Below are 11,815 nucleotides of genomic sequence, written 5' to 3'. Positions count from 1 at the left end.
CATACACACATATACATAAATACACATACATACACACATGCACACATATACATACATACACACATAATACACATATACACATATATATGCATACATACACACATAAATACATGTGAGGAAGAGACTGGTCAGTCGTCCTCATCAGCTTAGACCATGAAACCCAACGTGGACAAATTCAACAGAGCCACCATATACGGGCTGCCCATGCGTGCTTCACATACAGTGATAGTTTACATGTAGAGTAGCATATGTAACGTTTTGGCTGCATTCACTATCTAGGCACTAGGGTCAGTATGGTTTGGGGGGCGCTGTCCAAACTCTGGGGGACCCACAAGGTGTTGGGATCAGTGTGCTCAAGCACCGCACAGGCCCCGCGCCGCTGCGGAGGACCGCGGCCTCACGAGCAGGCTCCGCCCTGGGGCCACGCCCCGACAGGTCAAGGTGTGGAGATGACGTCTGCGGCCACCTGCGGCGTCCGAATCACCCGCCGCACCGGACTTGCCCTCTCCCTCAAAGCGGCTTTTGAGGGGCTCAGGCTGCTCAAGAGCCCCCAACAGCAAGCACTACCCACGGGGAGCTTGCAGGAAGTGGGGGGTTGCCCTGAGCACGCACGCTACCCACTAGGTAACTCTGAGCCGAGCTCACACCGTGCCTCAGTTTCCATCCCGAAAAATGGGGGCTAAGAAGCGGGCACTCTACCGAGACGCACGCGGAGGGCCGAGCCGGCTAAAGGTCGGTCCTCCTCCCTCGCTCCTAGGCGGGGTCGTCACGGGTCCTCGCATTTCCTCGAACGCGCATGCAGCGCACTCCCCGGCGAGCGTCCGCCGCCCCCCCGCCCCCTCCCGCAGCGCTGGCCTCTCCCGGGATTTTAAGTCCATTTCAGAGTTGTGGAGACCCGGGCTGGAAAAGTTCGGTAAGCGCAGTGAGCAGGAGGCCCAGCGCCAGCTCGGCTGCTCCATCTCACGTGGGTGAAACCAGGAAACGAGCGGGGCCCCAGCCGGCTTTCCGCTCCCAGGTGGGGTGAGGAACCCCGAAACCCTTCTGATTCCCCTCGACGGCGCCCGCGCGGCCCCGCCCTCCGCTCGCGGCTCTGCGCCGTGGGCGGCGGCGTGCACTTTGCACACAGTCCCTAAACTAGGGGCGGGGCGTCCCTCAGTCCGGTTCCCCCTTCCTTTTATTATTTATTATCATTTAAAGGGGCCGCGACCTGAAAATTTCCGTCCCTCCGTCGCGGCTTTCCAGCTGCCCTCCACCTCCTCCCATCGTGGGCGTCCGTAAATTGAGTCGGAGGGGGGAACCCGGGGAGGTCTTGGGGAAGCTCGGAAAGGGGGACCTCGGAGAGACACCCACCACCTTCTCCTGAGTCCCCGGGGCTGCTGAATCACCGGCGAGGTATTTGCATCTGAGAGCAATTTGTCACTCGGCGATTCGTCTGCCGGGTGGGGGAGGGGCGGGGCGGGGGGCCGGTCGCGCGCGGAGACCTCGTCCCTATCGGATCCGGACGGATGGAGGTGTAGACGCGGCCTGGAGATTCGGTGAGGCGGGTGACCCCGGAACCGGGAGCGTGCACCGGGCATCAGGGGGAGGCCAAAGGAGAGAGAGGCCACTGGAGGCCACCACCGGGCTGGACTCCGGGCACCCGGGCATGCGCCCCCCGGGCCACCCCGAGCAGTCTTCGTTAGGCCTTTTGCAGCACGGCTCCAGCACCCTGGAAACAGACAAGTGTGGGGTCTCCAAAGTTAGGCAGGGATGCGTGTGGGGCTGTAGGGCTGGGTGGGTGACTCGACCGACTGTCGCGGCCGTAGACCTTGGAGACCTTCATCCGGTCCGCGAATGTCCGGGCGCGCGGGGGTCGCGAGTGCGCGCTGTCCCCTGGCGGAAGGAAGCGCACCCGGGGTGTGTGCGAGTGTGTACGCGCGGGGGCTGGGGGCTGCGCTCTGGGGACTTCATTTCGCTTTTTCTTCCCTAAAAAACGTATGTTTAATGTTTGGAGCTAGGATTTCACCGTGTAGTCCAGGCTGACCTAGAACTCCGCTTAAAGTGCAGACTGGCCTGGAACTCGAGGCCATCCCCCTGCCTCAGCTTTCCTTCCCAAGTGCTTGGGAAAATCCCAGACCGGGTGCGGCGCCACGCCCCAGTGCCTTCGGTTCTATTTCTCCTCCAAAACCCTGCGTCCAACGGGGTTCGCCGTCCCGACCCCCTTCGCTCCCTAGCTCCAGTGCACCGATGGGGTCCCCTCTCCTCCCGCGGGGTGCACCCATCCCGATCCTTCCCACGGGGTCCCAGGACCCCCTACCCCCCCCCCCGGACACAAAAGAGGGGCAGGAAGCGCAGAGTGCGCGCGCGTGTGTCAACTTGCAGCCGGTTTGTCAAATATCTTCCGTTTTTTACGACTTGGGCAGCAGGGGTTCCCCCCCACACCCTCCTGAGCTCTCTTTCCAAGAAGCCTTTGAAATCCCGACTACCTTAGGGGTTTTCGTTTGTCTTGTTGTTATATTTGTCCTCTGACTACTAGGACTTACTGGAATGTGTTTTTGCACACGTCTCCTGGTGGGGGGGGGCACGGTGCCCTCTTTCCCAGACCCCTCCCCAGCTCCTGCCCTTCCCCCTCCACCTCCCTGGGAGGAGAGAGGGGCCCCTTTCGCCACCCTCGGGCCCTGGCCTTGCACAACTCCAAATAACCGTGTTTTGCAAGGCCTGGCCGAGCTGGTGACCTCTCTCTCTCTCTCTCTCTCTCTCTCTCTCTCTCTCTCTCTCTCTCTCTCCCCCTCTCTCCCTCTCTCCCTCTCTCCCTCTCTCCCTTTCCCCCCCATCCCAGAAGCCTGAAGGTGGTGGGGGATGAGGGTGTGGCTCTGGGTCTTCTCCCAGCCCCCACCCCAGCCTGTTCCCCCCTCAAACACCAGCCACCCAGTCCTGGCTCTCTGAGGGTGTTGTAAATTGAGGGTGGGGGCCAAGGACAAAGAGCTGGGCGGGAGGGTTCTCCAGGGATGAGCAACAGCAGATTAGGGGTAAATGGTACCCCCGGAGGGTAGGAGGTTTGTCCTGGCTGGCCTAGGGGCAGCGCTGGGGTTCCCACCCACCTCCCTCCACCCACTACCAACCCCAGCAGTGGAGGCCAGCCCTGTTCCCCTCCCCCACCCCTCCACCAGGAAGGGTCATTAAACCAAGCAGGCCTGGGAGGGGGGACAGAGTCTGGGAGAAGGGCTTCCTCTGGCCTTTTCCCTGTGTGTTCCCCACCCTGCTCCAAAGAGGGGTGTCACTTTCCACATTTCCATACGGTGTGAGCTCAGCAGCTCCAAGTTGTCAGAGGCACGGACAGGATGGACCACGTCAAAGAGTGTCCAGAAATGTCCCCTTCAGCAGTTCTTGGGTCTGGTGGACGGGGTGGGGGGTCGGGAGGTAGGGGTGGTGACCAGCAGCCACTGGGTGTGTGTGTTGAGTCCCGGATGGCTGCTCCACTGCTGGGCCTCTAAAATCTTCCTGTCTCAGAAATCCTAGACCCACAGGTCCCTTGGGGCCACACCTGCCACAGTTCTCCTGTGAGCCCCACGGTTTGGGTGGCCAGATGTCTAGGGAAGGGGGACAGACTTCCCCGTTCTCATTGGAGGCCTCGAGGCACTGCAGGGTCCCCTAGGTGGAGGACGAGGTCCAGAAAGTCCCTCAGCTGTCCCTTCCTCCCCACAGCCCAGGGAGTAAGTCCCGGGGGTCATGTGTGTCCTGGGGTTCAGGTTAGGCTAAGGGTGACCCCTTAGGTCCTCTGTTTGGGAGGTGGGTTCAACTTTCTTCTTGATGTCAGGCCTGCTGGGTTCCTCCTACTGTTTTATTGGTGGTTTATGTGGGGGTCTAGGGTGTGGCCTGGGCATTGGGGGCTGGCTTCTGGTAGGCCTAGGAGGGCCCCTTTCTGTCACAGGATGCTATATTCTGGGACGTTTACCCCCAGATGAGCAGCACAGGACACCGATACCCGGCCAAACCCCAGCCTGGGTGACCTTCTGAACTTTGGTTTCCCCCATCTGCAGCACAGACCTTCCTTCCCAGGACCCTCCACCATCACCTGCGTGCTGTCCACTCTATAGGCAGATCAGGCCCTGAGACCAGCTGAGGTCTCTCTGAGGCAGCGCGCGCGCGCGCGCGCGCGTGTGTGTGTGTGTGTGTGTGTGTGTGTGTGTGTGTGAGAGAAGGGTGCATTGCCTAAGGCTTGTACACACAGCAAGGTCATAATCTTGACCAAGGTTCCAGGCCTCTTGGGCTAAGCAACACGAAGAATATAGAGCCAGAATCCAGAACCCAGAGGGCATTCCAGGGTCTAGAACAGGGGTACAGCCAATAAGAAAGCAAGGACACCAGGCCCCTCCCACACTGTCCTGCTTATGGGACAATAACTCCTGCGTGAGCAGGTGTGAGGGATTCTGAGGAGGGATGTGTCCGTGGGCGCAGGTGTGGTCTAACCTCATCTCCTGTGTTCCCCCAGGAGTCTACAAGCACTTGAATGAGCCTGACACCAGCTTCTGCCCCTGAGTGCCCAACGTGACAGCAAGGAGCCCTTTGGTAGCCCCTGGCATGCCCCACCTCCCCTCAGCCTGAGTTGGCGGCCCCTGCCCCTGCCACCGCCACCCTGCACTGTCCCGGCTCCCCCGAGGTTCCCACGCTGCGGTGCAGCCAAGACCCTTCCCCACAGGGGCCACCCCCACCACCTGCCCCTGGTGCCCGGGGTGGCCCAGCCCGTAGGGCCATGAAGCTGCAGGCTGTGATGGAAACCCTCATTCAGAGGCAACAGCGTGCCCGGCAGGAACTGGAGGCCCGGCAGCCGCCGCCACCCCCACCACCCGAGCCCACTGGTATCCGGGCTCGGACCACCGTGGCGGATGAGGACAGGGAGCCTGAGAATGCCCGAATGCATAGGACGCAGATGGCTGCGCTGGCTGCCATGCGAGCCGCTGCTGCTGGCTTGGGACATCCATCCTCTCCTGGTGGCTCTGAGGATGGGCCTCCTGGCTCCGAAGATGAAGATACAGCCCAGGAAGGGACTCTGGGTTCACCCATCCTGCGTGGAAGAGGCCGGGAGGGCCCAGGACACACGGAAGGAGAGGGGCATTTGTTGGACATGGACTCGGATGATGACACGTGAGTTGGGGTTGGGGACGGCAGCGTCTGATGTTTTTTGTGGGAGCCAGGAGGGTTACAGAGGGGATACTGCAGGTCTGGCCAAGTGTTTGCTGAGTGAACCTGTGTTCCTGGGTTCGCCACATGGGGATCCTGAGACTTGGTGTTCTCTGTGGCTGTGCCAAATGCTGCCGAGAAAATGAGGCTGTGGTGTGGGGGAGGGGTGAGTTTTGACAGAAGGGACCTGGAGAATGTTGAACTGTTAACAGAAAGCCAAGTATGGGGAGCCACACATGCAAAGGTCCTGAGGCCAGAACCTTTGAGAAGATGTATTGGGGTCCTCTGTAAGAGTCTATTCAGAGGGTAGAGGGGTGTGGGCAGGAACCCACCCAGAGCCTGTGGCTGCTCTTCTTGTTTGCAGAGAGAGAAACTGAGGCAGGGGCAATGGGTGGGCCTGGCCTTGCCACTAAGACAAGGTGGCACCTGCCTGTCTACCCTGACGGAGGGTGCCTGTCTCCACTGCAGGAAGCCCAAGTGGGAAGAACAAGACCTGGAAGAGCTAGGGGAGGAGGAGGAGGAAGAGGAGGAGGAGGAGGACTTTGAGGAAGAGGAGGAGGAGGGCCTGGGCCCGCCAGGGTCTGCCAGCCTTGGCTCTGCAGGCCTGTTTGCCCCCAAGACCCAACCTGCTCGGGCTTTCCGTGGAGATGGTGGTCCCAGGATGCTGGGTGGCCCTGAGCGCCTGGGACCTGGCCCAGCCCACCCCACTCACACGGCATCCCAGATGCCACTGCCAGACCACGGAGACTGGACGTTTGAGGAGCAGTTCAAACAGGTAGGCCATGCGCTTGGGTCCATCCAGCCTTTTGGGGGGCCTTTGATCACCGCCGCCCCTACCCCCAGACATGGTGAGGATCCTGGGGAGGCCCACCTTAGATCCTGAGTGTGGCTGAGGTACACAGGTCAGGGCAAGGCACCAGGAACTTTGAGGACAATGTGGGACTCTGCCGAGTCCTTCCTCCTCGGTAGAAAGGTGGCTTGTTGGTGTTGGGGGACGACTTGGTGGTAAAGAGCCGCGCAAACAGGAGGACTGCGTTTGGATCCCCAGCACCCCTAGAAAACGCTGTGCACAGTGGGGTGTGCTTGTGGTCCCAGCGCTGGGAGACAGGAGTACCCCTGGGGCTCACCGGCAGGTGGCCTAGCTGAGTCAGTGAGAGACCCTGCCTCAAACAGTACCATGGAGAGCCTAGAGGGAGGTGCCCTGCGTCCGCCTGTGGTTTACACGTGTACACATGCGCAGCACGCGTGAGGTGTCTTGGTGACCCGAAACAAGGCTATAGAGTCCGCTCTGGAGAGCTGTGAGGTTTGCAGAGGCCTGTGGCCTGAGCTACAGTGTCCAGGGGAGGTGGGGGTGGGGGAGCAGCGGGCTAGGGTCCTGCGTCAGTGCTGGGCTGTGTTTTTTGGCTAGGTAGAGGGTGTCCCTGGACCCCCATAGGTGTCCTGGGCCAGGGAGGGGCCTGAAGGAAGCTCAGCCGGCCCTAGCCATCCCTTCAGGCGCCCTAGCTCTTCCCTGCAGGCAGCCAAGCTGGAGGAAGTGGCCAGCAGGGAACCTTTGAAGTCGGTAGGCCAATGGAAACCAGATGGTTGGCCTGCCCGGCTGGGGCCTGCATTCCAGCCTGGACAGCTGGCCCAGCCGACCCCTGGGTGTGTGGCCAGGGTGGAAACCAGCTCCCAGGCTGGCTCCAGAGCTAAGTCTTGTGTGGTCAAAAGGTAGCCCCAGAACTTGGCTGAGTCCCAGGGTGACAGAGCTGATTAGGATGGCTTCTGGGGGTGACCTGAGCTCTGCTGTCGGGGGGCCATCTTTGGAGAATCATCTGGCGTGGAAGAGTATGCCCAGGGAGCCATGGAGCTGAGACACCAAGGGGACTAAGTTAGGTTAGGGTCCAGTACTTGTGGGCAAGACGTGGTAATACCCCTGTTCTGGTGGCGAGGCCACGCAAAGGCCCTGGGGCACAAAGAATAGCTTCGAGGAACTGAGAGGAGAATTAAACCCTCTGTGCCCTCGCGGGACCTGCTGAGACAGGGCCCAGGCTGGGCGGGGCGGCCTCGCCCTGGCTTGCTTAGGTGTGTGCTGGGCAGTCTGCCAGTTGACTTGTCAAATGGACATCACCTCGTCCCACACCAGGCCCGGAGGTGGCTGTGGGCTTGAAGACTGGGCCTCCTACTCCCCAGGAGGTTCTTGCCAAACACACCACACATAAAACGATTTGTGTTTGGCTGGGTGTGTGTGGGCTCCACCCCCAGTCAGTGCCTCGGTCTCCCTGGTCCAGAACAGCCGCGGCCTGAGCCTTTCTGTAAGGAATTGAAAGGTCTGTGGCCCAGAGAGGCTCAAGGTGTGTGGTTTTCAGCTGGCGCCTGCCAGTTTGAGGGTAAGCAAAGTTTATCAATTTTCCTGGCATTGGCTCGGCTCCCTGCAGACCCCAGCGCTAAGCAAGTCGGTCATCCCCTCCCCACTGCGTCACAGTTTATGTTCACAGATCACGGGTATCCCCTGTGCATGCCACCACACCCCTCACCCCACCCCCACCGACTCCACATTGACTAGGCATAAAAAGGGCAACAAGGCCAGGGGTTGGCTGCCCCAACCCCGTCCCCTACCCCCAATGCAGCGAGACAAAGGGGGACTTCAAGAGCCATTGTGGGGGCCTTTCTGGGGGATATCCTGGGTCAGGGTCAGGGGTCATGCAGAGACACAGTCTGGGAGGGGGTTTGTGTACACGGAACGGGGAGGCGGCTCCCTGGATAAGGGCCTACTTTTGCATCTCATGGACCCACGTGGTGTGCATCTGTTACCCCCAGGGCTGGGGAAGCTCAGAAAGAGGGATCTCTGGGGAGAAAAGAGCCAGGCAGAGGTCCTGGGGAACCAACGCTGTGTTAGGGACCCAGTGGTCTTCTGGGAAACAAGACTGCTTGGTGGCTGGATATAGAGCTGATGTCAGCAGAAGCCAGCCCTGTGCTCTGGGATTCACGTTCTGCCCTGCTGGCCTGGCACCTGCGTGGCCTGTGTCAACAGTGGTCCAGCCAGCCCCACAGATGTCAGCCGCAGGCCTGGCCTGTGTTGACTCTGGCGTCTGCCCCGCTCCCTTCCTGGCACGTGGCGGTGCCGGCTGGCTGGCCACTTGGCACTGTCTCCGTGTCTTCCTTCCCAGTCTTGGCCACGGCTGGTTTCCACCAGCTGAGCCTAGAGAGCTGGGATTGGCCCTGGGCTGTGGGTCTGAGGAGAGGACACAGGAGCGCGGTTCACGGCTGTGATCAGGATCTGGGCCTCCTGGCATTGGACGCACGCACATCCTGTAGCCTTCCTGTCCCTCTGCGGCCACACCCAGGCTCAGAGTGGCCTCGCTGGGATTTTTTCAAGCTGGCAGTCTTTTGTGAGGATTTTTTGTTGTTTTCCCAAGACAAAGTTTCTCTGTGGAGCCCTGGCTGTCCTGGAACTCGCTCAGTAGCCCAGGCTGGCTTTGAACTCACAGGGATTCCCCTGCCTGTGCCTCCCGGTGCTGAGATTAAAGGCGGGCACCACCACACCTAGGTTTTTTTTCTGAGGCTGAGTCTTGATGTGTAGTCCAGGGCTACTCTCCTGCCTCAGACTCATGCATGCTCTGCCATGCCTGGCCTTTAGCTCAGTCATGGGGTCAAGATCATAAACAGAACTCCTGTCTGGTTCAGAATGTGTCAGCCTCTCCAGCTCCATCCCCACAGCGTGGTTACCTGTCTCCTACACAGCGCCCTACATTCATGTCCCGTTCTGGACACTTCTGGGGCATGTCAGGATCTCTCTGAGCACAGTGTCAAGACTGCACTCCGTGGTATATCAGAGTCCCTGTTCCCGTTCATGGCTGTGTGGTACCCTGGCTTGTGGGCCAACTGTTCTGCGTGTTCGTTCCATCTGGGCCAGATACCGGGCTGTCTCCACCTTTTGGCTCTGCAGCTCTCCCTTCGTGGGTTTATTCTTGTTCATGGGCGTGTGTCTGAAGTGAAATTGCTAGGTAGCACAAGCAGTCGGAAGGTGCCTATTAGGGGCTCTGTCACGGCAGCTGTCGGTCCACGTTCCCTGTGCAGGGTCGGTCTTCCCCAGCCATACCCATCACCTCCATGCCTGACCTCAGAAATAGAATGGAAGCCCACTGTGGTGGCACATGCCTGTCACCTAGCCCAAGAGAGCCCGAGGCAGGAGCATTGAGGAGTTCAAGACCAGCCTAGGCTCTAAATAAACAAATACGGTTGAGCTCTGGCCTTGCATGCACGAGGCCGTGCGTGCCCACTCCTGGCATGGTGGCATGCGTCTCTTTCAGCACTAGGGAGCAGGAGGTGGAAGTTCACACCTGAGCTATATCCTGGCTCCCCGAGACCCAGCTGCAAAGAAAGAAAAATGAGCGGGCTCCTTACTCATCCTACAAGGAAGGGACTAGAAGGGAAACTGAGGCACAGGATTGTCATAGTCCCACGTCAGGAGGAATCACTGCCCCAGCTCTACTCAGCATCTGGCCCAGGGTGGATGGATGGATGGATACTATCGGGACCTGGGGACGGTGGCCTCACTGGTCAGGGGTGAGCATTGCTCTTACATCCAGACTCAGAACCTGGTGCTGTAGCCCAGGCTGGCCCAAAACTCTCCATCCTCCCAAGCAAACCCTCCACCCTCCCTTCCTAACCCTAACACGTTAAAAAAAATTGACATTTCTTTCTTTACTTTGAGTGAGCAGGGGATGTGCGTCACAGCCCATGTGGAGGTCAGAGGAGTCTGCTCTTGCCTTCTTGTGTGCGGGTCACGGGGGTTGGCTGTAAGATGCTGTACCTCTGAGCCATCTGGTCTTCTCCCGCTAGAGTCTGCTTCCAGTTCTAGGGGAGCAGACAGCACTCCAGTGGAGAGGGAGGCCTCCAGCAGGAGGGAAGGCCGCCGAGGTGGCTGTGGCTGTTCCCCTCCTCCCTTGCACAGGGAAATGGACAGCTAGCCAGGTGTTAGAGGTGGGGGCTCTGGGTGGGGCCGACAGGTCCCTGTCACCTGGTGTGTCCGCCCCAGGCAGAACTTTAAACACTGGCTACTCACGAGCCCTCAGGGGCCACAAGGGAGGAGGTGGGTGCTTGTTCCCTGTCTTGCCTAGGGGACGTAACGCTGCTGCACGGGAAGGGGAAGGGACGCGCTGGCTGGGGCTTTGCTGAGTGGCTAAGAGTCCACACTGACCAGGCAAGAAAAACAGGGTCTACTTCTAGGAGAACATTCTGGAAAACCAGAATTAGCCTTGGTGGAGCAGTGGAGGAGAGAGGTGCTGGGTAGACCCAGAGGCAGGGACTAGAGGGGGCCAGAAGGTGAAGGATAGGCTACCATTTTCTGTAGAGAAGGGTGTGCCAGGCAGACCCAGAGGTCAGGCTCCCGGTTCTGAGGGCAGCATTGTCTTTGTCGTCATTGTCGATGTCTGGGGCATGTTTGTCTCTGGGCTGACAGCCAGTCTTGGCGGCTAGCCCCAGCCCGGAGTTCCTGGGGCTCAGGAGTCCCGTGTGCTGGGGTGTCAGGGACTGGAGGTGTTGGGAAGCCCCCGGGGCTGCCTCATCAAAGTCGCTGTGGCTACTGGCGCCCAGCCAGCGAGCTGTGGCAGGCACAGGAGGGCGCCTGCCCGCCAGCCCTGGCACTGCGCCCCGACCCGTGCCAACCCCCGGGAACCGTGCTGACTCAGCCGGAAGAACCTTATCTGGTTCCTATGCCGCCAACTTGGCCACCGGGTCACCGCCGCCGGCCAGGCTCCCCACCCTGTGACCTGTTGCCAAGTGCCGTCCGCCCCACGCTTTCTAATAATACACGCCGTGGCAGAGGGAGCGGTGTCCCCAAAGCTGCCACCCTCAAGAGGGTGGAGACAGACAGCGATGAGCCTACGGGGCGGTTTCCACACTGGGCCACTCAGACAAACCTTCCCGTGTCTTTGGAACTGTTCCTTGGGCCAATTATGTGTGGGTACATGTGTCTGTGTGTGTATCTGTGTGTATGTCCGTGTATGTATGTATGTATCTATGTGTCTGTGTGTGTATCTGTGTGTATGTGTGTGTCTGTGTGTATGTCTGTATGTGTTATTTATGTGTGTCTATGTCTGTGTGTATATCTATGTCAGTGTGTATGTATGTGTGTGTCTGTCTGTGTCTGTGTGTCTGTGTGTATCTTTTTTTTTTTTTTTTTGGTTTTTCGGACAGGGCTGGTCTCGAACTCACAGAGATCCGCCTGCCTCTGCCTCCCGAGTGCTGGGATTAAAGGCGTGCGCCACCATCGCCCGGCCTGTGTGTGTATCTATGTGTGTGTTATCTATGTGTGTGTATATCTATGTCAGTGTGTATGTATGTGTGTGTGTCTGTGTGTATATCTATGTGTCTATGTGTGTATCTATGTGTGTGTGTATTTGTGTGTATCCCTTTGTCTGTGTGTGTATCTGTGTGTGTGTGTCTGTGTATGTGTGTGTCTGTGTGTATATCTATGTGTCTCTATGTGTATCTATGTGTGTGTGTATATCTATGTGTCTGTGTGTGTATCTATGTGTGTGTGTATTTGTGTGTATCCCTGTGTCTGTGTGTGTATCTATGTGTGTGTCTGTGTCTATGTGTATATCTGTCAGTGTGTATGTATGTGTGTGTCTGTGTGTATCTATGTATCTGTGTGTGTATCTATGTGTGT

The 11,815-nt window shown here is 58.9% G+C and overlaps 1 protein-coding gene across 3 annotated transcripts in view; it reads left to right on the top strand.

The window, feature by feature from the left end:
* The first annotated feature begins 1,206 nt into the window (after positions 1–1,206).
* The window catches only part of Arid3a (AT-rich interaction domain 3A), a 25,486-nt gene continuing 14,877 nt past the window's right edge, over positions 1,207–11,815 (top strand). The window contains exons 1-3 of one of the 3 annotated variants that reach the window (XM_013350685.2): positions 1,207–1,392; positions 4,472–5,124; positions 5,629–5,935. In XM_013350685.2, coding sequence (XP_013206139.1) covers positions 4,733–5,124; positions 5,629–5,935 — 699 coding nt within the window. In that variant the 5' untranslated portion in view covers positions 1,207–1,392; positions 4,472–4,732. Of the gene's footprint in view, positions 1,393–1,443; positions 1,536–4,386; positions 5,125–5,628; positions 5,936–11,815 lie in introns of those variants that run through there. The other 2 variants (XM_005359093.3, XM_013350686.2) reach the window with 2 other exon arrangements.

The sequence above is a fragment of the Microtus ochrogaster genome, linkage group LG1 (assembly GCF_000317375.1).
Source record: "Microtus ochrogaster isolate Prairie Vole_2 linkage group LG1, MicOch1.0, whole genome shotgun sequence".
In the NCBI taxonomy this organism is placed as follows: Eukaryota; Metazoa; Chordata; class Mammalia; order Rodentia; family Cricetidae; genus Microtus; species Microtus ochrogaster.
Note: the sequence above shows the minus strand (reverse complement) of the source record. Positions and strands in the feature narration are given on the sequence as shown.